General features: G+C 52.8%; 11 protein-coding genes across 11 annotated transcripts; 5 read left to right on the forward strand and 6 right to left on the reverse strand.

The window, feature by feature from the left end:
* Positions 1-270: 270 nt before the first annotated feature.
* ASPVEDRAFT_124756 (TauD/TfdA dioxygenase family protein) lies at positions 271-1,425 on the reverse strand (the record flags this gene model as incomplete). The annotated part of the gene is made up of 4 exons (XM_040806215.1): positions 271-904; positions 967-1,064; positions 1,118-1,334; positions 1,379-1,425. Coding segments are annotated over 4 exons (996 nt in total), but the record flags the coding sequence as incomplete, so codon positions are not given.
* A 603-nt stretch (positions 1,426-2,028) lies between these two features.
* Positions 2,029-3,225, forward strand: ASPVEDRAFT_125261 (uncharacterized protein; the record flags this gene model as incomplete). The annotated part of the gene is made up of 2 exons (XM_040806256.1): positions 2,029-2,237; positions 2,292-3,225. 2 exons carry the CDS (start codon positions 2,029-2,031, stop codon positions 3,223-3,225), a joined length of 1,143 nt encoding a protein of 380 aa, XP_040665222.1.
* Positions 3,226-3,436: 211 nt separating this feature from the next.
* ASPVEDRAFT_38882 (cupin domain-containing protein) lies at positions 3,437-4,032 on the reverse strand. Its single transcript, XM_040811791.1, has one exon. It carries the CDS (start codon positions 3,907-3,909, stop codon positions 3,520-3,522), a length of 390 nt encoding a protein of 129 aa, XP_040665223.1. The 5' UTR covers positions 3,910-4,032; the 3' UTR covers positions 3,437-3,519.
* A 261-nt stretch (positions 4,033-4,293) lies between these two features.
* On the reverse strand, positions 4,294-6,339 carry ASPVEDRAFT_50899 (uncharacterized protein; the record flags this gene model as incomplete). Its single annotated transcript, XM_040814395.1, has 5 exons — positions 4,294-5,197; positions 5,252-5,496; positions 5,545-5,733; positions 5,781-5,875; positions 6,327-6,339. The coding sequence occupies 5 exons, from the start codon at positions 6,337-6,339 to the stop codon at positions 4,294-4,296; spliced, it is 1,446 nt and encodes a 481-aa protein (XP_040665224.1).
* On the forward strand, positions 6,243-8,362 carry ASPVEDRAFT_124508 (Zn(II)2Cys6 transcription factor; the record flags this gene model as incomplete). The annotated part of the gene is made up of 5 exons (XM_040806183.1): positions 6,243-6,514; positions 6,585-7,241; positions 7,292-7,381; positions 7,435-7,524; positions 7,576-8,362. The coding sequence occupies 5 exons, from the start codon at positions 6,243-6,245 to the stop codon at positions 8,360-8,362; spliced, it is 1,896 nt and encodes a 631-aa protein (XP_040665225.1).
* A 2,091-nt stretch (positions 8,363-10,453) lies between these two features.
* Positions 10,454-11,402, reverse strand: ASPVEDRAFT_123605 (DUF1996 domain-containing protein; the record flags this gene model as incomplete). The annotated part of the gene is made up of 2 exons (XM_040806097.1): positions 10,454-11,121; positions 11,168-11,402. The coding sequence occupies 2 exons, from the start codon at positions 11,400-11,402 to the stop codon at positions 10,454-10,456; spliced, it is 903 nt and encodes a 300-aa protein (XP_040665226.1).
* A 996-nt stretch (positions 11,403-12,398) lies between these two features.
* On the forward strand, positions 12,399-14,051 carry ASPVEDRAFT_26277 (uncharacterized protein; the record flags this gene model as incomplete). The annotated part of the gene is made up of 2 exons (XM_040809880.1): positions 12,399-12,524; positions 12,573-14,051. The coding sequence occupies 2 exons, from the start codon at positions 12,399-12,401 to the stop codon at positions 14,049-14,051; spliced, it is 1,605 nt and encodes a 534-aa protein (XP_040665227.1).
* An 837-nt stretch (positions 14,052-14,888) lies between these two features.
* ASPVEDRAFT_187638 (uncharacterized protein) lies at positions 14,889-16,167 on the forward strand (the record flags this gene model as incomplete). The annotated part of the gene is made up of 2 exons (XM_040809006.1): positions 14,889-16,006; positions 16,053-16,167. 2 exons carry the CDS (start codon positions 14,889-14,891, stop codon positions 16,165-16,167), a joined length of 1,233 nt encoding a protein of 410 aa, XP_040665228.1.
* A 64-nt stretch (positions 16,168-16,231) lies between these two features.
* Positions 16,232-17,807, reverse strand: ASPVEDRAFT_26279 (CRAL-TRIO domain-containing protein; the record flags this gene model as incomplete). Its single annotated transcript, XM_040809881.1, has 3 exons — positions 16,232-16,683; positions 16,728-16,869; positions 16,914-17,807. The coding sequence occupies 3 exons, from the start codon at positions 17,805-17,807 to the stop codon at positions 16,232-16,234; spliced, it is 1,488 nt and encodes a 495-aa protein (XP_040665229.1).
* Positions 17,808-18,033: 226 nt separating this feature from the next.
* On the reverse strand, positions 18,034-19,192 carry ASPVEDRAFT_882985 (uncharacterized protein; the record flags this gene model as incomplete). The annotated part of the gene is given in 3 exon segments (XM_040818283.1): positions 18,034-18,736; positions 18,814-19,082; positions 19,100-19,192. The coding sequence occupies 3 exon segments, from the start codon at positions 19,190-19,192 to the stop codon at positions 18,436-18,438; spliced, it is 663 nt and encodes a 220-aa protein (XP_040665230.1). The 3' UTR covers positions 18,034-18,435.
* A 332-nt stretch (positions 19,193-19,524) lies between these two features.
* ASPVEDRAFT_38885 (zinc-binding alcohol dehydrogenase family protein) lies at positions 19,525-20,850 on the forward strand. Its single transcript, XM_040811792.1, has 3 exons — positions 19,525-19,736; positions 19,796-20,218; positions 20,265-20,850. The coding sequence occupies exons 1-3, from the start codon at positions 19,632-19,634 to the stop codon at positions 20,748-20,750; spliced, it is 1,014 nt and encodes a 337-aa protein (XP_040665231.1). The 5' UTR covers positions 19,525-19,631; the 3' UTR covers positions 20,751-20,850.
* Positions 20,851-21,160: the final 310 nt, after the last annotated feature.

Consider the following 21,160-nt stretch of genomic DNA (forward strand, 5'->3'; position numbering starts at 1 on the left):
ACCCACGGCACTGGCGGCCATTGTTTTATTTCCTATTTATTTCCTAAATCGGATAGGGCTTTTGAAGGGTTCGGTGTACCGTCAGTATAGTATTGCCGAATCGTACAAGCTCATGCATTCTGAAAGGTATAATACCATGATATTGCTCTGGCAGAGCGAGCTATGTAGTTTATTAACATCGGCTGCCATCTCATAGTTGCTGCTACCTGTCATAATATCGAACCATGCAGATAAGTAGTAAATGGCTCTCATCCCGGCAAATTGAAGAAGCTATTCGGTTGGCACCTCAGCCTGTGCTGCCAGTCGGGCAATATACCTGAACCGCGGTCCCTCCCAGTCCACCAAGCCGGAGTGAGCCGTGACCCTATTATCCCACACGACAACAGACCTAGGCCTCCATTTGACGCGGCACTGGATATCCTGACTCAGAGCAATATGCTGGTACAGGAACCCCAGCAGCGCGTCGCTCTCTTCCTTCTTGTAGCCAACTATCGAGCGGGCGAACTGCGGTTGGACGTACAGCGCCTTCTCGCCCGTTGCAGGATGCGTTCGGACCAGAGGGTGCACGGTGGTGATTGGGTCCCTCCTCAACTGCCCACCGTTGCTAATAGCCTGGTGGGCCTGCTCATGCGCGGAATGCACGACTTTGAGCCCCGCCAGTCGCTCTCGAAACGTCGGAGAGAGTCGCTCATATGCTTTGGCCTGGTTGACGAAGATAGTATCACCTCCGCTCTCGGGGACTTCGACGGCAAATAGGAATGTGGTTCCCGGAGGCTGTAGCTCATAGCTCACATCGCTGTGCCACGAAATGGACGTAGTTCTTGTCTCGGGCAATTTATCATGACCTACATCTTTGGGCCCGCGGTAGACCATATGGAGTTGAGGAAACCCTGGAACAGCTCCACTGCAAGCAGGAAGTCAGCCCGGGATTGCAAGAAGCGTTATGATGTAGGTAGATAGGAGTACCTGACTGGATGAACGTGCAGCTTGCCGAAATAGCCCGCAAAATCAACAGCCTGCTGTATCGGGATAGTGGCAAAGTCTTGATCGTGGAACACCACGACCTTTACGCGGTTGAAAGTCAGATAGCACCATTAGACCATTCCCGGTGACATACCTTTTTCTGGGCCACTAGCAAAGCGAGTTCATCCTTTCCCTTGTTGTCCAGCTGTGAGAGCTGAACGCCCGTAACCTCTGCGCCGATCGATCCGGTGATGTCGGATACCTTCACGCCTTCTTTCAGTAAGGAGCTGAATGTGGGATCCGCATCCTTTCCATGCTCGTAGTGCTCGAAGAGCTCTAAGGGGGGCAGCCTGTGATCACATATTATTAGTCTTCAATGCCCGCAACACGGTCAAGAAGGAAACGGTATATATACTTTTTCCCATTCTCGTTGCCCCAGAAGGGAAGGCCATATCTGTCGAGGCTTGGTTAGACTGGAACTGCTTATGCTGTATTTATTCAGTCCTATTTTCGCCGACATACAGTTGAAGAGGCGAGAGAACTGGAGTGTCGGTTGTGCTCTGCAGCTGGCCGTGCGCCGGTTGCTCTGTCGTTGTGGACGTCGTCATCTCTTGTTCAGTTGCTTTTATGTCCTTACCAACTATACAGCCTTATTTACTGGGTTGGATATCCACTTATTTATCATGCTTCTTCCAAACACCTCACCAATCCAAGACAAATGTCAGGCTGCAAGCCAGATTCTACGCAGTGGCACGACCCGTTCCACAAAGCAACATCCACATAATTAAAAACATCAAAACATCAAAACGAAGAAAGGTGATAAGACTATCTCCGTCAGGATTCTCATCGGTCTGGTCCGCGATGCTGACCGTCACGCAATATTAGTTACTTTACACGATTCATGGCTTCCCCTGGCCATCGGCCCCACTCCGCGATGCAATGAGTCGCGTACTTCAGCCTGCCCTAAAGCCATTGCCAGACTCAGTCGACTAGTTGCATGTGAATAGCGCCATCCGATATCATAAACCGAGATTTACTCTATCCTGAGGCGATAGAGGTAATGCAATGGCACCCCCCACCGTCCAACAACCAAAGAGCCTGCTCGGCCGCCACAGGCTGCTGGCGCCGACTGCAGCGGTTTTTGTCAGCCCGATATGCCTGGGGACGATGAACTTTGGCGGCGTGATGAATGAGTCCCTGGGAGAGTGCACGAAAGAGACCGCGTTTGAGATTCTTGACTTCTTCTACGAGCAAGGGGGTAACTTCTTAGACACGTATGTATCAATCCGAGATATTGCCTCTCCCACCATTCTAACAGTGATTCCCAGAGCGTCGAGCTACCAGGGAGAAGAGTCTGAGAAGTGGCTGGGCGAATGGCTGACCAAGACTGGCCGGCGCGATGAGTTTGTACTGGCGACAAAGTATACAGGCAACTTCAAGGCCAGGTCAGAATCACACCGACAACAATCCAACTTTGGCGGAAACGGCTCCAAAAGTCTACATCTATCAGTTGACGCGAGCCTCAAGAAACTGCAGACGAGCTACATTGACCTCCTTTACCTCCACTTCTGGGACATGACTGCGGACATACCAGAGATCATGCAGTCGCTGAACCATCTGGTTGCCTCCGGCAAGGTCCTGTACCTGGGCATCTCGGATTCACCCGCTTGGATTGTGGTAAAGTGCAACGAATACGCAAGGCAGCACGGACTCTGCCAGTTTTCCGTATACCAGGGCCGGTGGTCCGCGGCAGATCGGGACTTCGAGAGAGAGATTATCCCCATGTGCCGGGCTGAAGGCATGGGGCTGGCTCCATGGGGCACGCTCGGCCGCGGTTTGTTCAAACCTAAGGATGCCGTCAAAGAAGGCGGGCGAAACATGCCGTCGATGAACAACGGCCGCGAGGCTGTGGTCTCGGAGCAGCTTGAGAAGATCGCTGACCGTAGGGAAGTGCCCATCACATCGGTTGCTCTGGCGTACGTGCTACACAAGTCCGCATATGTCTTCCCCGTTGTGGGCGGCCGAAAGCTGGATCATATTGGGGGCAGCATTGAAGCCTTGCGACTGCGCTTGACGAGCCAGGATATTGCTGATATTGAAGCCGCCTATCCATTTGATATCGGCTTTCCACACAGATTTTTGAGCGGAAACACCAACCGTGGACCCAGTGGACCTGGCGATATTCGAACTGCCAATGTGCGCGGGGTGTTTGATTATGTCGATGATATCCAGCCGATCCTGCCTGGAAGAGAGAATGATTGATCGCTAGATAGCCAGAAGCAGTGCTAGATTCTACCGGCATAAACAAGGGGTTTCCAGAGCCCTCTAGAAGAGATTAACTTGTGCCCAGCAAACCATTCTCTAGGTGAAACTGCATTACGTATTACATTACATCTTTTGTAAGAGAAGGATAGAGATATATAGATACAATTCAGTAAACCTATATAGTAACCATCCAAGCTAGGTTATATCACTGGCACTCTGTTGCTGCTAGTAATGTATCCAGGGCCCGTACAGCCTGTCAGCAGGACCTAGGTTATCAGAACCTAGGTTATGCTATTGTTCCCGGTTTTCATACTCCTCCTCAGTAACAGGCTCGTGCCAATTCATCTCCCCAGTCACCATAACCAGATGCGTCATTCCATCCTCACTATCAGCCCCATGCCAGTGCGTCGTCCCAGGAGATGCCCAGATGGTATCGCCCGCCCGAATCCTCCTCGCCTTCCCTCCCTTATCACAGATCAATCCACTTCCCGAGAGAACGTGGATCATTTGCCCTTCCACGTACGTGTGCCAGTGTGTCCGCGCGCATGCGGAGAATGTCACACTGGCGATCACGGCCTTGTCGTCGAGGTGCATGATGTTGGAGAGGACGTGGCCGGTGAAGGTTGCTGTGGTCTGAGTGGGCTTTTTGTTTGCGGTGGAAATGATTCTTGATTCAGGCATGTTTGCTTTTGGCTATCGCAGAATCTGTGCTTGGTGGTGTGGCTAGGATGGATGTTGTTGCTTGTGGATGGGACAAGTGCAGATGGTTGAATAGACGCTGGAAGTAGTTTTGCAGCAAGTTTAGAGGGGAGGAAGAATTGATTGTGTGGTGCACTGTAGAAAAGGAAATTGAGGGAGGGTGCCGGTTCTTTATATGCTGTAGTCAATTGCAGCAGCCACGACTACTAGTCGAGTGTTATTGTCTCCACTACAGTTTCCAAAGCGGATCACTTGATGAGCAAGATAATTGAAAAGAAAATTGGAACACTCTGGAAAGAAGTTACGTAGTGGGTGATTGCTATCTATTTCTCAGTATCTATGCAGTTGAGCTATGCTGGCGAGTTACTACTCATCCCGGCCATCCCCAACACCTGGATCCTCCTGGTACACTTCGTACTTGTACTTGCTCCCAATATGGTCAGCCCTCAAACGGGTCTGGCCTTTTCCATAGATACGCTCGCGTGTTGTCAACCCCGACTCGACGGTTTCAGGATAGATACCACGCCTCCGAAGCTCAGGCACAAGCAAATCCACGACATCTTCAAACGAGCCCGGAGACGTGACATATCCAAGGTTGAAACCGTCCAAATCAGCGGTATCTACCCAGTCCTCCATAATATCAGCCACCGTTTCCGGCGATCCGATAGCGGACGGTGAGATGGCGCTCATGGCAGCCTTTTCGCCGATAAGACGCGGTGTCCAGACCGGCGTCTCGTCTGTGGGCTTGAAGATATTGCACAGCTTCCTGGCCTCGTCGGAGTTGATCTTGCTGATATCCTCATCGAGAGCGAATCGAGCCATATCGATGCGAGTCCAGCCGCTAAACAGGACCAGCCCGCCAATGGGACTGGCGTGTTTCTTGAGATCCTGGAACTTCGCAAGGGCTTCTTTGTCTGATCTACCTAGGATGGGCGTGAACGAGAGGTAGAACTTCAAGGAGCGAGGGTCGCGCCCCTTTTCGGCGGCGATTCGGCGGTTCTGTTCAATCTGCGTCCGCAGTAGCGAAGGTGAAGATGCCGAGACGAAGATGCCCTCTGCATGGGTGGCTGCGAAGTCGATTCCCTCCGCTGACGAGCCTGCCTGGAACAGGAACGGGGTTCGCTGGGGGGACGGATCTACGATATGGCGGGTTGAGAGTTGGTAGTACTTCCCCTGATGGTTGATATGGCGCACTTTAGATGGATCAATATAGGTGTCTGCGTTGGCATTAGGCTGCAGCGCATCGTCAGCCCATGAGCCCTCCCACAGTCTGATATACAGTTTGTCAGTGAAGATTCGTCATCGGAATTTGAGCGAGACAAACTTGTACAGCACCCTCATGTACTCATCAGCCTGTGCATATCGCAGGTGATGCTCAACCGGGTCCATGCCAATGGCGTTGAACGCAGACTTCTTCCAAGAAGTGACGATATTCCAGCCCATGCGGCCATCCGTCATATGGTCCAGGGTGGAAAATCGCTTCGCCAGAACGAACGGCGATTCAAACGACGTCGACACCGTGATGCCGAACGTAAGGTTCTTGGTTACCGTCGCCATAGCTGTAATGGGCTATAGTTCGTCAGTCCTACGTTTAGAAAGGATGACTGCGTTGCGTACTATAGCTGGGTCGGTCACCGGCCATTGAACAGCCCTTCTGATGCTCTCATCCACGCCTCCGCCATAGGTATCGAATCCTCCATTGGTGTCCGCAAGAAAAAGCCCGCTGATCCCGCCTCGTTCTAGCAGTTTCGCTAATTCCACCCAGTATGCCAGTGTGCGTTTTGTGGCCGATCTGTCGGCCGGGTTCTGTCGGAGCGTTAATACTGTTTTGACTTCGATAGGACTCGAGATACCTTCCAATGGCCAGCCGAGAGATGGCCCACGGTTGACATGTCAAATGCATTGAGCAGAATCTGCTTCTTGGGGGACTTTGCCGGCCCCGAGATATCTGGAGTCGTCATATTGTGACTTTACTATGCAGACACTGAGGGAGAGATCAGCATCGATTGGCATGTTTTCCTGTAAGGCCTCATATGATTTATAGTCCAGGTCGAGTATGGAATATCGATTTTATTGGTCGATATACAATGGGCCGTTGTAAGCCTTGTATCACGTCACCGGCACTAGTATTGTTTGATGCCGTTCATGAGCGAATCCTGGCGACAACTCATGCAATCGCCTCCAAGGAGTTGAATGGCGGAGATTACCCCAAGTGGGGATGGCCAGGCTGTATAAAGGCCCAACTTCATCGCGGAGCTCCGACGACTGCTAGAAAGTACCCACCGGCATCTTCATTGACTGCACAGATGTCGCTGATGAATGATGACCAGGATGAGTTAGGGCTGGCAGACCACAGGCCCCACAAGATCCGCCGCACTGAAGCAGCATCGACAGCCGACCTTGCCTGGCCATCCAGCGATCTGGATATTGGCCAAGTTCGTACTACTCCCATTGAACCGCAACCACCGCGGACTCGGGGAACCGTCGCCTGCCACAGATGCCGCTCGCGGAAGACAAAATGCGACAACAGACGGCCAAGCTGCGGCTACTGTTTGAAGATCGGCGAACCGTGCGTGTATGAGGCAGAGTCCAACTCCTGGTAAGCAGTAGACCTCGACCCATCTGCGCAGGGGAGGCTGCTAACGGGTTGGCTCCAGCTGCCATGTCTTCGGGCGTGAAGTTCTACAGGCCCTCAATGAGCTTCGAGAGATCGTCACCAAGCCGCCGACTGCGCGGTTGTTGGCTGATGGCAACGAGCCCTCTCCCACAGCGGATATTATACATTCAGCTCCCCACGGAACGGCACTTGCGCACTCTCCTGCTCAAGGTCCATTTGTGGCAAAGTCCAAGCTGGCGGTATCTCTCGACCGAATCCAGAGAGTTGAGAACATCGTGCAGTGGCGCATCTTCCAGCCCCATCTTGTAGCCAGTGACATATATCCCGACGCCAATCCACCGGTCCCTCTCGACCATTCGATGCCGAGTACCAACATTACGCTCCTTACTGGCCTAGAATGGAGATATATCCACAGTGTCCACCTCTTGAATCCCATATTGGATCTTCCCACCCTGCACGACTTGATCCTCCAGGTGGCGGAAAGCGGATTTGACTGGTCGCTTGAGTCCTGCCTCGCTGCACTTGTATGTGCAATTGGTGCCATTACAGAGTCTCTCAATGTATCAGATCCCAACGGGGCTTTATGCGATAGCGATCCCGACCTGGCTGCCGGCTACTGGAATGTTGCATCGAAACGCCTGGGCTTTGCCCTTGATCGCAACGATATTACGGCGGTGCAATGTCTGTGTCTAGCAGGGTACGAGTGCCACACCACTTTCCAGTTTTCTCAACTCCTAACTAAGTCAGAGTATGGCACATGCACAATTTGCAACCGCTTCAAGCTTGGAAGTACTTTAGCCACGCGGCCAGTGCCTGGTTCTGCACCGTCATGCGGAAGTAGGGATCACCTATCTCAAAGAAGGATGTGCGTTGTTAACGTGTATAAGCAGTAAACCATTGCGCGAATCTCTGGACAGAAAGCTTGCTGGTTCTATCAACATTCACGAGGCTCTTGGGTTCACAATCTGGAAATCCACGTGGTATGTTAGTTCGCCTTGAGGCTTTCGTCAAGCTTACCAACTTCCAACCAGCGAACTGCGCCCTGAGTTATCGCTGCCCCCTTCAGTGTTGGACGACTACGAACTCCTTCGCCCGTTTCCATCACCGCCAGACTTTGAAGATACAACTCTCATCGACAGCGAGAGCGGCTGGTACTACTACCTAGCAGAGATCGCCGCACGGCACATCATCAACGACCTCCTCGATTGCCATGTTTACGACTTCGACAACATCCAGCCAGTGGATATTGCGCGAATCATTCATCAGACAACCCTATTCGAGGCACAGATCAACGAATGGCGCTCCTCGCTGCCCCCTCGGCTCCAATTCGACATCCCCGCGGACTGGAACCTGCCCGAAGTAAACGACCTGATGACGGTAGTCTTACGGCAGCGCTACCTTTCAAGTCTAGAATTGACGTACCGGCCCTTACTGCGCATCTGCACGGACTTTGCCCTGCAGGATTCCGATCCCCACAGCGGAATTGACAGCGGGCTGGACACACTCCGCACCAAAGCAGCCGAACTAGCATCCAAGAACCTGCACCTCTCATACCTCAAAATCCAGGGGATAAGCAGGAGACTCCACCACGGGACTTGGTTCCACCTCCGTAGCTTAACGGGATCCTGTCTGCGGTTCGCAGCGGCGGAGAAAGCACAGCGGGATAGAAGACTTGCAGGCGCGCAGGAGCTTCAGATCCCGCCGGGTTGGAGGGCGCGTGTAGTAGACGGGTTGGATATTCTGCAGCCATACTGGACGTCGAACCGTGGTGGTGGGGCAGGTTTATTGGCTCTGATTGAGCAGGCGCTGAAGCTGTAGAATGTGCCATAAAGGTGCTGAAGGTGCTGTTCTATTGACCTCAAGACAGCTTGGAAGCATGACGGGGAAATTGGCTTCCCCAAGACGTACCTTGGCATGGCGAGTGCCGGGTTCCCCAACCTGCTCTTCGTCGGCACTGTACACACGAACGGCATTGCCGGAACCTTTGTGCATAGCATCGAGTGCCAAATCACATACTACGCCAAAGTCCTGCGTAAGGTGTCTAGCGAAGGCATCAAGACCATCACGACGTCTTCCAGGGCTGTGGAGGACTTTATATCCTACGCAGATGCGTACTTTCCCACAACTGTCATGACAGGGAACTGCAGCTCCTGGGCAAACGGTGGACGTCCCGGGGGACGGATCCACGGCGCCTGGCCTGGCAGTGCCTCGCATCTGGCATTGATTCGTCGCAATCCCCGCTGGGAGGACTTTGAGTACGAGTATACCTCGGGCAGTGGGAACCGGTTTGCCTTTTTTGGCAATGGCCGCACACACAGGGAAGGGGATCTGTGCTTTGATATTACGTCGTATCTGAAGAGGAACGCGGCTGAAATGGATCTTCGGGATCTACACGAGAGCTGGCATAGTTGGCCGTAGGTTTGCAATCTGGAATAACAAGCTGTTGACGACTTCCTGATCCATTGCTTGCTTGCAACTCCACCATTTCCAGCTTTTAGCTACCCTTCATCTGTTACTGACGCCAACCCCCCATTGGGGTGCCTTGAGTACGCTAATTGCTGACTCGGCTACAGCAGCTAGTCCAATAATTGGCTTGAAGTGATTATAATGGGCGAATTTATTTAAACAGCGTCGGTGCCTTGTCTGAGACGGAGTTAGCAAGGTCCAGGACGTTCTTGCTTTAGACTAAGGTCATGAATATCTACAGAGTATTCTTATAATCTAGTGTAGCATGCTAGTGTGCCACTAGAAGCTGCCGTCTCGCTAAATATCTCCGTTCTTATTATAGAGTTCATTGGCAAGTGTATATAGTATAGAGCAAGAGTGACAGATACCATCAGTAATAACTGCCATGAGACCAAGGTGTACATAGAGCTATAATGATTCTTCTAGTCCGCCAGTGCATACATCGCCTGCACATCTTCCCCCTCGATACAGTCTATCTTGTCCGTTACCACACCTTCAACAGCGTCCTCGACACCCACATCCCCCGACATCAAGTCAAACCAGCCACTGACATCCTCTGTTAGTTGATAGAGACCTGGTTATATATGTTAGATCAACCCCACTACGAGTTCTATGGTTCTTGCTGACACCCTAAATGCTGACATCTACAGCCCCACTCTATTCCCACGCGCGAAAGCCCATTCATGTTGAGGCTTAACATGCTGCCCAAGCAATTGAGGTCCTTTGGGTTCCAGCGCCCGTATGCTGGTTCGTGGATCGTTGAAGTACGGTACTGGTGCGGGTGGATATATGCGCTGCAAGGGAAGACTCTTGTAGGAAGTGAACGGACCCGCTTAAACATATGTGGAATCAAGGCCCTATTCTGGCGCTTACAGCTCTTGGACTACCGCTTCGAGGTCTCGCTCCATTGTTATTTTGGTGCAGTGCATTTGACTGTTGATTGCGACCAATAGCTCCCCATAGGTTAAGCAAGAAGCATTATGCCACACTGCCAGACGGGGTTCACTCATTCCTTGTGGCCTATTCGCATCGATATGCTGTAGTGTGCTATATTATATTAGTAGTAGGGTTTTGAAAATCCAAGGCTATTTATACTTGAATATTAGAAAAGTAGAAAAATAACACGTGCTACTCTATATTTATATAGCCTGCGATCCTTACAATGTACGGCCAGTAGAAGTTAATATATATAAGCAGTAGTCATTGAGCTGTCACTATTGTAGTCTAGCTCCAGAGATTTCTTAGGTTTAGACAATTATCCTGTATGTCTGAATGCAGGAAAGGAATTGTGATGGGGATCGAAAGAGTTGATTCCCCAGGAGGCGGGCAGGCAGTGCTAGAGCACGAGAAGTTTTATCAGGTTCTTATACTATGTTACAATCGCGCTGCGAATATTAATACACAAGGTAGTGAAGTAAATACGAGCATTCAAGAAAATACAGATCACGCCTCCATCATACGAAGACTCTCCTCGTAGTCACTGGTGCCATTGTCAGGGTCGACATCCTCCGGGGTACAATCAGCCATCTCAGTCCGGGGCCCAGTGACAGTCTGGAACTCCCTCTTATCACTGGCTTCCTCCAGCATAGTCTCGGCCGCCTCAGGTAGCCAGCCATTGATAAAGTCCCCATGGAAACTGTACGCATTCCCACTCGCAAGCTGCAGGGGCGCCTCGCCGGACCAGCCGTCGGGCAGGGCTTCGGACGTATCGAAGCGCACGGAGAACCGCAGCTGGGGGATGCGCTTCATGCCGTCTGGGCAGCGGTTGTCATTCTGCAGCCATGCCCGGCTGGAGTAGCCAGTGTCCAGGGTGTCCGTGTTCACGCAGTCAGGGAACCGGAGCTGGGTCTGCAGACGACCGATCTCACATCCGGAGTCGGGCCAGCCGTTGCTGTCCGCTGTTGTCTCGGGACCGTACTCGCACCACCAGCTCATGGTCCAGAGCTCGTCCAGCTCGTCCTCTGTAGATGCGCTGGCGTTGCCCGCGACCGCTTTGAAGTCAGTGGGGAATGGGATCTCGGCGCTGTCGACCTCGTTGTAGTACGCCTTGAAGTACCGGGCCTCGATTGGGACAAGGCCAGAGTCGTTTTTGGCGTACAGAGTCGGGTGCCCTGTCCAGCGTGAGTATATTTCACCTTAAGGCGACGGAATACGTACAGTAAACAGAGAGATCGTTCGGGTTGTCGTTGGTGGCACAGCCGGACATCAGCTCTTCGGTAGTGGAAGTATTCAGATTGACCGCGTCATTGCCAAAGAAGCTGTGCATGTGGCTGGTATACTTCCCGGGCTGGACAATGGAGTCGATGTTCTTGCGCATGATGTACTCCGAGTTGACCAGGGTATAACCCTGCACCGTACCAGCGGTGGCCAGGAGGAGAGCTGTGGTCAGCATAGCGAACGAAGGACGGTAGTTGGTAACTGGAACGAATGTGCAGTTCTCCAAAACTCTGGCGACAACGGCACTTATCATATAAATCGCACGTCTCGTATTGATTAAGGAGATGCCCCCACAGCTGACATTTACCCGATGTCGGTGTCGCAGCCAAGCAAACAGCGTGTCCCAGCGTTGTGGGCCCTGGTCGCACTGACCAGGAACCGGTGGTTAGAGTAAAGTATCGTACGTATTTTCCCGATCTCCTGCTTATTCGAGTAATCCCTGGCCAATCCATGGCTGGGCGCTAGAGTGTAAGGTCCCATAATCCATCTTGTAAAGAATGCATGCAGTACAGCGGACCCGGCGCCTATTTATCACTTCAAATCACTCTCTCGCAGCCCTTGCCTGCCAGGACGGACAGTACCACTGTTACGATGGCCTGACCATTTTTAGGACCTGCATCGTTTATGGTGTTGTTATTCCCTCGTGTGGATATAAAAATCTCACCCTCTCCCCGCAAGGAGAACACCGAAGGGTGGGACAATACGTGGCGAGTATGTAGTGTGCTGGCTGCACTTCACTCGAGAGTAGACATAGTCTGTGATATGGCTCGTCTGGCCAGTGCATCGACCGGATGTCCAGTCCGGAATAACCCCACCGTTCGCTGGCTTCACTGCCAGATTCACTCTGTTCTTCCTTCGCGTCTTGCTGCCCCGCTGACATTGTGAGCATGACCAGCCAAGTCCCACTTCATTTGTGAGTTTACATACTTGGCCAGCGATGTATCGCAGGAGTTTGGCCGAGAGTAACTCCGATGCAATCTTGTCGTCGAGCCAAGCCTATCTATGAGGCCATCGTCAAGGAGGGGTCGTTTTGTGAATGTAGGATATGTTCTCGCTGGTCTATAACTTCCCTATTTCCCTTCCCACTGTGAGGCCTTTTGCTGAACCAACTCGCGGCCATCGCAAGGGGCCTCTTTTACCTAGTTCGCCTCCTTTAGTACAATAGCTCAGCATGTCGGTGAACGAAGCTACTGAGGCTTTCAAGCCAGACCTCCGTCTATGGTGCATTTTCGGTGTCATCGGGCTGCTCAACTTTGCGGCGGCCCTTGATGCCACTTCGCTGTCTGTTGCACTTCCTGTATGTCCAATATACTATCTGCCTTTATCACGGTGCTAACTGGTGTAGACAATCGCAGATGCCCTCGATGGCTCCGCCATCGAAGCCTTCTGGGCTGGAACTTCCTTCCTTGTCGCCTCGACCGTATTCCAACCTACGTTCAGTATGGTCTCGGACCTGTTCGGGAGAAAATGGACCCTCTTCGGCGCTGTTGTTGCGTTCACTGTCGGGTCTATCGTTGCAGCAGTATGCAATAGTCTTTCAGTGATGCTAGTAGGCCGCTGTATCCAGGGTGTCGGGGGCGGCGGCATTATTGCCCTGACTGAGGTCCTCATCGCAGACCTTATACCTCTTCGGCAACGTGGGAAGTGGATGAGTATTCGATCACTAACTTGGTCTCTTGGTACCGTCATCGGCCCTATTATCGGTGGTGCTTTAGCTGAGTCTGCCTGGCGCTGGATCTTCTGGCTAAATCTGCCTTTCTGCGGTCTTGGGCTGGTCTTCATTCCCATTTTCATGAACCTGCGGCAGGAATTCCCACCGCTGAAGGATAGGCTCAAGGCAATTGACTTTGGCGGTGCCGTGATATTCACCGGTTCTCTGACGTCGTTCCTCGTGCCCCTCAGCTGGGGAGGTATTATGTACACCTGGAGCTCATGGCGAACACTCGTTCCCTTGATAGTCGGTGTCGCAGGTCTTGGTGTCTTTGTTGTTTACGAGATGATAGTTCCCTCGCGACCTCTGATTCCTATGAAGATCTTCCAGCACGGTACGATAGTTTTTAACTACTTGGCCTGCCTCCTCCACGGCGCCATCCTTTGGTGCATGCTGTACTACCTACCCCTCTACTACGAAAGCGCCCTGGGATACAAGGCCGTCATCGCCGGCGCAGCAATACTCCCCTTGACATTAACAATCGCGCCCCTATCAGCAGTAACCAGCATCCTGATTTCCGTCACTGGAAGATACAGATGGGCGTTATGGTCCGGCTGGTCCGTATCTACATTAGGCCTCGGCCTGCTCTACCTTCTGGACTCGGCCACCACCGTCCCCCAATGGATCTTCATCACCGTCGTGCCTGGTTTCGGTCTCGGCGTGCTCTTTTCCTCAATGATGCTGGCAGTGCAGGCATCCGCGGATCCACAATTCATCTCCATCACGGCAGCGATGGCTGCGTTCTTCCGCACCCTAGGCCAGACAGTCGGCGTTGCAATCGGCGGTGTGGTCTTCCAGAACCGCATCCACAAGGAATTCCTATCCCGACCTCTCCTGGCGGGCATGGCTGATTCATGGACGCAGGATGCCGCTGGTCTGGTGCAGTATATCCAGGGTCTGCCGCGGAATGCGCTGCGTGGGGAGATGGAGAGTGCGTATGCGGATGCGCTTGGGATTGTCTGGCTTGTGCTTTGTGGTGCGGCGGGGTTGGGATTACTTTCTTGTGTTTTTGTCAAAGGGTCGTCGATGGATCAGGAGTTTAGGCCTGCGCAGGGCATTAAGGATGGGGAGGAGAAGGGGGTGGAGACTAGTGAGAGTTCATTGAGTGTGTAGCTGCTCAAGGCTGCGGATAGGAGATACAGTAGAATCCAATGAATAGTTTAATAAGGTGCAGAAACCAAGAGATGTGATGCCTTAATTCATTACAGCTAGAATGGCTTAGTTAACGTCCCTATTTGCATAGCGAGAAGGCAGCTTTACGGCAACCTTGGTGAAATTGTCTGTCCCATCTCTTAACAGGTGATGGCCACCCATTCCAATAAGACCTCTCCTCGAGATCCGAAGTAGGACAACACTTAACAATATGGCCAGTAGAAAACGAACCCGGCGTCGATGAGGCCAGAAGGACATCTTCTGATTCGACTGCCCAGACGTCGTACAAGGCCCAAGGTACGAACCTGCGTCACCACCCTGTTGACATTTTCGACACGTCCAAACGCCATGGTCCCGCCATCTAAGGATTCCAAAGATGCGGTATGAAACTGCCGGCCAGTCGGTGGTCCAGGCGTGGCTGATTTCAAGTCTGGATATGTTCTGAATCACTTCTTGGGAGGAAACCGTAGCCTGTCGCTTCTCGGGGCTTGCTGGTTCGAGAACGCAGAGCCTATCGGGCGATGTGACTGAAAGGTACACATCCAGCATGCAGACCGAAAAGAAATGCGCGGGGGGTAGCCTGGTAGCCTAGTAGGTCGTGAGGGGGGCAGTCGGGATTGGAATGCAGCCATATATCTGGCCGTCCTGCAGGCTTTCTGGTTATTGTCGTCCACTGCCATAATTTGCCCTGAATAAACTCTGAAATACTTCTTCCGTTGAAACCATAGCATAATGACTCTGCTTGTCCCGTCGGATGTTCCTAGCGATTCCAGTCCAGCGACCAAAACGAATAATTCGATGTCGCCGTTCGACGTCCTCAGCACGTACCTGACTTTCCCTTCGAATGACCAAGACCAGTGGTGGCGGAGGACAGGTCCGCTTGTTGGAAGACTGTTGTCGACTACAGGATATACTGCTGAGCAGCAGTATCAATTCCTCACATTCTACCACAACCAGCTGATTCCCCGTCTTGGTCCCTGTCCTGCGACTTTCCATTCGAGCATCACAGTCACCGGGCTGCCAATGGAGTTCAGCGTGAATTACCAAGAGCATGGAGGCCATCCTACCGTACGAATTGGTGCTGAGCCTGTTGACTCGTTTTCCGGCACAGACAGAGACCCGTTCAACCAGGCTCCGCCTGCCCTTATGGTGTCTCACCTGGCTAGAATAGCCCTCAATGGCTTTGACCCCCAGCTGTATGGCTACTTCGAGCCAAAGCATACCCTAACTCGAGACGAACAGATCCGCCTCCCGACCTCCGTCCCCGGCGGCGCAAAGCTGAGAACACAGCATGCCATGGGTTTCGACCTGAAAGACACTGGCATCACAGTCAAAGGATACACCTACCCCGGCCTGAAAGCACACATGTCAGGGCAAGACATCAAACAACTTCTCACCGTCTCCGTGACCGACCTCAAGGCCCAAGGCAAAATGGACTGCGTCGACGCCTGGTCCAAGCTGGCCGAATATATCACCGAAACCAACGGCTGGGGCTACCACAACCTATGGGCGTGGGACTATATCGACCCGGCAAAGTCGCGCTTCAAGTTCTACACGTTCGTCATGGATGTGTCGGACAGCAAGCTTGAGGAGCTGTGGACATTGAATAACCGTGCAACAGGCCCTGCGCATATGGAGGGGTTGTTCTGGCTTCGTAAGCTCTGGGATGTGATTGACCTTCGACTTGCAGGCAAGAGGGACCTCCCTGCGGATGCGCCCCAGGTTCCGGAGAATTCAGCGCCAATGTTGTGGAATTATGAGCTTACGCCTGGGAATCCCCTTCCGTATGGGAAGGCGTATTTTCCATTGCAGGGACTGAATGATTTGGTCTGTGTTGAGAAGATCGCGCGCTTCTTTAGGATGCTGGGTTGGACGGAGCTGGCTGCTTCTTATCGCAGTACTGTGGAATCTTTCTAGTATGTCCAACCCCTGTTATATTTTAGGCGTTGCTAATACTTTTAGTCCCGATTATGACCTGTCCAAGACGTCGCATCTGGTCTTTTGGATCTCGTTTGCGTATTCGGAGAGGACCGGGGTGTATGTGAGCGTGTACTACCATCCGTGTCCTGAGAAATAGCTGCCTGGATACTATCATAGTTAAAACTTTACAATGAATATTGAATTTAAATGAACCTAAACTCCTAAAAATTATTCACAGTGCCATCCGGCGACACCGCCCCCGTCCGGTCCACCAGCGCCCTCGCACGCACATACGGATCCACCTTCCAGTAATTCAGTCTAAACTCCTCAATCACCGTATCCCTGCGCTTCTTCAATAACTCAACGGCTTCCTTCTCCTCCTGGCTCTTCGCCGAGTCTGCAGCAGACACCCACGCCGCCGTGGCAGCGACAAGCTGCAGCCCGATCATCATGCGCTCGATCATCACGGCGTTGCCCTTCTCTTTATCTTCCATAGCCTTGTTCTCGTCGGCTGGGGGCTCGATGTATTTGTATTCGAAGTCCTGGTCGCCACCGAGTTCTTTGGGGATGTGGGCGCGCGGGATGAACTTGTCGAGGTCGTTGATGTTCTTGGTGAATTGGACTTTTGAGGCCACGACGGGGTCCATCCAGCCGTGGATGATTTTCCAGATTCCTATTCTGTTAGCTGAGTCCATGTACTTGGGAGTATTGGCGTACCTGAGAAGATCCACGGGGCGTTGTGGATGAGCAGTCGGCCGAGCGATTCAGGGTAGTTGGCCTCGAAGCACTGGATGATGAACTTGACGGGGGAATACTCCATATTTCCAAGTCCGAATCCAGTCATGTCGAACAGGATTGTCTGGTAAAGTTAGTATAATCCAGTCCCTATTTGGAAGAACATACCCCCGTCTCCACTGGAGGAGCAACCAGGATCCTCGTCGACTCGATAACATGCACGATATACCGCTCCAGCGCCTCTTGAGACTGCGCACCAGGTTTATGCAGACGCACTCGTACGACATTGACAGGCCGGCCCTCCCGGTCCAGACCATGCAGGTAACTCTTGCCCATCTCCAACTGCGAAATAAAGTCCTTGCCCGCCTTCTGCTCGGCCGCGCTCAGCTTCTTATCGCGCGACTGCTCCCAAGCATGCAGCTCACCCTTAGGCACAATATCGTCGTCGACCTGCATCTTCTGCCGCCAGAGAATAGCATTGGCCATCATGCCAAACGCCTTGGGGACGTCCCACTTGCGCGCGCGCAGGAACCGCAGAAGCAGAGCATCCGGGTGTTCCTGCTTCACCAGCTTGAGCAGGGTGAAGATCATCTCGCCTGGGGACATGGCGAGCAGGATCTTCTCGATGGTTTTGACCTCCGACTCGTTGACGTGGTTCTTGCGGAGGTGTGAGAGCAGGCCGCTGAGTTGAGGCTGGGTGAGTTTTTCCTTGGACAGCTGGTCGAGGATTTCCTTGCCGTTGGCTTTGGCGGCGAGTTCCTTCATCTTGTCGAGGGATGCTTCGATTGTGGTGCTGTGGTCGCCGTTGGGTGCTGAGGCTGTGTCGCCGTTGGCGGCGGGGGGGTTCTTGAGGACGGCTAGGATGCCGTCGATGGAGGGCTCGGTGATTTTGTCGAGCAGCTTGAAGATGTCGTTTGGCGAGCTCTCGGGGAGTTTCACGTCGTATACGGACGAGAGCAGCGAGGTGACGGTGGTGAAGAGCAGCGTCCACATCTCGCGCAGGGAGGCCTCCTCTTTGGGCGTGAGGCTGCCCACGTAGCCGGTGGTAGGGGCGACAGTCATGATGATACAGTTAGCAATACAATAAATGAATGGACGTGGATTTCCAGACAGAGGGGGGATAATAATAAATACCCTCGTGGGTGGCCGTGCCCTAATATGGACAGGGAAGCCTCGGTCTCCCCCGCGTTTTCACAGGGACACGTTCTGGCCGAGCTTGCTCGATTTACATATGATCCCCACTCTCTCTCTGTTCTCTGTGGTCTGTGGTCTGTTCCCTCTGGGGTCCGACCCATCGGCCACTGACATTCTTCATTGCATCGAGTTCTGTTGGTGCGGCGTGGTGTCGATTCATTCCCCGCGCATGCAGGTACCGGTACCACGGGGCCTCGTTTCATGGCTCTGTGATACACATATCCGATCGGCCCCTGATTTGGAGAAGCTAAAGCGATTCTGAATTTTACTAAATTAGGATACCCGCGCGACATTGCTGTCAGTGCAGCGAGATAATACTAATGTGGTCGCGCCCGACTCGCACACCCACCGAGGCCTCCACTTTACGACTGCAAAAATTCGGCGATCACCATTCTTGCCTTGAATATGAACATGAACACACGGTTAAAACCACGGTTCGCTTGATAGCTCCCGTTCCAGAAATAGATACCCTTTCCTGGTTGTTTTGTCAGGACACTCACTGCTTCGCATTCTCCCCCGCCGTCTGGTAACTCTGCATCAAGCACCAATACCCAGGAATATGGTCCGTCCAGATCTTGCCAAAGCCCTCGATATCTCTACGCCAGTCGCGGTGCAGCTCGCCCGCTATCGCCGCCCAATTCAGCAGCTGGCACCCCGCCGCCGCCATGCGCTTATGCGCTGCCTCCCTGGTATGCTCGGCGAAGGTGCCGCTCGCATCGGTCGCGACGAAGACGTCGTAGCCCTGCTCGATGAGCGAGAGCGCGGGGAATGCGACGCAGATTTCGGTCAACACTCCACTATTGAAAAATATATCAGCTCTGCTCTTGAAGACACCACCGACCGGGCGGTAAGTGGGTAGGATACTTGGACACACCTGATAACAACCTGCTTCTTCCCGGTCGCCTTGACGGCATTGGCGAAATCCTCGTTGTCCATCGCGTTGATTTGGCCCGGGCGCCGGATTAGAGGCGCATTGGGCAGCGCCTCTTGGATCTCCTTTGCGATTGGGCCGTTGGGGCCTGTGTCGAAGGATGTGGTCAGGATCGAGGGCGCGCCGTAGTACTGCGCGACCTTGACTAGGCCCAGGGTGTTTGTGCGGAACTCGTGCGGTTCGAAGTCGCGGACGAGCTGGATGAGGCCGGCCTGGATCTTGTTAGTACGCCTGGATAGGATTGGGCCTCGGGGCTTGCCTGGTGGTCGACGAAGAGGAAGACGCAGTCTTCGGAGTTGAGGCGTTTGTAGGCGGGAGGCATTTTAGTAGTATATCAGAGTTGGATAGTTGTAGTTGGACGTCGGAATAGACGCTGGCTTCTACAGGTTTATATCTATGGACCGGGGGATTCATCATGAACAGACGTAAGGATAACTTCATAATCATTATAGTTCCCTCAGCCAGACGAGCTCCATGTGGTAGGCAATCACAGCTGTAGAAGACATCGGATGTGGTATCTGGATGTGGGGAACAGGCTGTGTAGGCGTCATAGCTAGCTCTACAATATCATACCACAAGTATTCAGTCAACATTGAATAAGATCTGACTCAGATCGACACGGATCTCGCATTACTTATCATTATCAATCTTGGTCTCGTATTGTAGGCTGTCCTGACGTCATGGCAGCCGACTACATATTCGCAACTATCTGCCCTTTTGAAAATAGTTAACCAGCACAATCAAAAAAGAATAGCGGAATAATGTCTCCAATGAATAGCGCCGCCTGGAGCACAGAGCCAAAGGGCGATCTGAAAGTCCTGGCTGCTCCATACCACATGCCCGCCCTCGATGAAGTCGTTATCAAGGTGTCGCTCCCATGACAGTGCCTTTTCTCCCATTATGCTAAGTCTGCTAACGCAAACAGAATCATGCCATCGCAATCCAGCCCCTGGACGCCAACATCCGCGCAAAAGCATACATGGACGTACCCTACCCCATGATCCTCGGAACCAGCGTCGCAGGCACCGTAGAAGAAGTCGGGTCGGCCGTAGCGGGGTTCAAGATCGGCGACCGCGTCGTCTCAGATACACCGACGTACCACCTCAAAGACACCAAGTACGGCGGGTGGCAGAAATACGTCGTGAGCAAGGAGGGGACCACGGCGGGGATTCCGGAACGTGCCTCGTTTGAGGATGCGGTTGCGATTCCGTTTGCGCTATTGACGGCGGTTGCTGCGCTGAATTTGAAATTGGGGATTGGGAAGCCCGGGGATAATAAACAGGGGAAGGTGTTGATCTGGGGAGCGAGTGGGAGTGTTGGGGGTTATGCGGTGCAGTATGCTTCTAGTGTATGCTTCCCATCCCACTGGAGCTATGGAAATTAACGAGCAGCAGGTCGGGTATACCGTGATAGCAACAGCCTCGACTGCCAAGTTCGACTACGTGCGCAGTCTCGGCGCTTCAGAGGTGGTCGACTACAAAGACTCAGACGCTGTGTCGAAACTGAAGCAGCTGGGGCCGTATGACTTTGCTATGAGTGCCTCTGGGGACGCAAAGAGTGCCAACGCCATCAGCGAGCTGCTCCAGCCAAAGGGCGGCACGTTTGCATCCACTCGGGGCAAGACGGACGATATGAATCTGGCAGATAATGTCACCCTAGAATATGATGCATACAGTATGACCACCCAGAAGCCGGAGAATGCAGAGTTTTCGAAGTGGTATTATGGATATCTCTCCAAGGCTCTTGATGGGGGTGTTACGCCTACACCGTTGGAAAAGCGGCCTGGAGGACTGGCTGCCATCCAACAGGCCTGTGGGGATGTATTGGATGGAAAGGCTTCGAAGAAGCTGGTGCTGAATCCTCAGGAGGTGGCGCAGTAGTTTGTTTCCCTGTCTGTAGGTTTATGTCGGTATACTCAACCAGATAATGGAAGCCACCTTGCAAGCCAATTCAATAAGGCCCAACAGCCGTACTTCAGGGCACACCTTTCAATGAACAAGATCTTGCCTTGCATCCAACGTCCACTGCCAACTCCAGCTCTCGCTGCAGGGATCTGGCAGGAGTTGATGTCGTATATCGATCAGTTTCTGCACAGCCCAATAGGGAAAGATTATCGAGTGCGAGCTGCGCCGTTAGCCCCCAACTCTTCAGCGAGATGCCGATTAGGCGTCCTATCTGGCATCTTATCCTGAATAGGTTTGAATGTGCTCGATTTCACAGGATTGACAAGATTATAGGGCCAGGTCATGTCTGCAGATGGTGAATTCCTCGGTGTATCCACGGCTGGTCG

This window comes from Aspergillus versicolor (assembly GCF_001890125.1).
Source record: "Aspergillus versicolor CBS 583.65 unplaced genomic scaffold ASPVEscaffold_2, whole genome shotgun sequence".
In the NCBI taxonomy this organism is placed as follows: Eukaryota; Fungi; Ascomycota; class Eurotiomycetes; order Eurotiales; family Aspergillaceae; genus Aspergillus; species Aspergillus versicolor.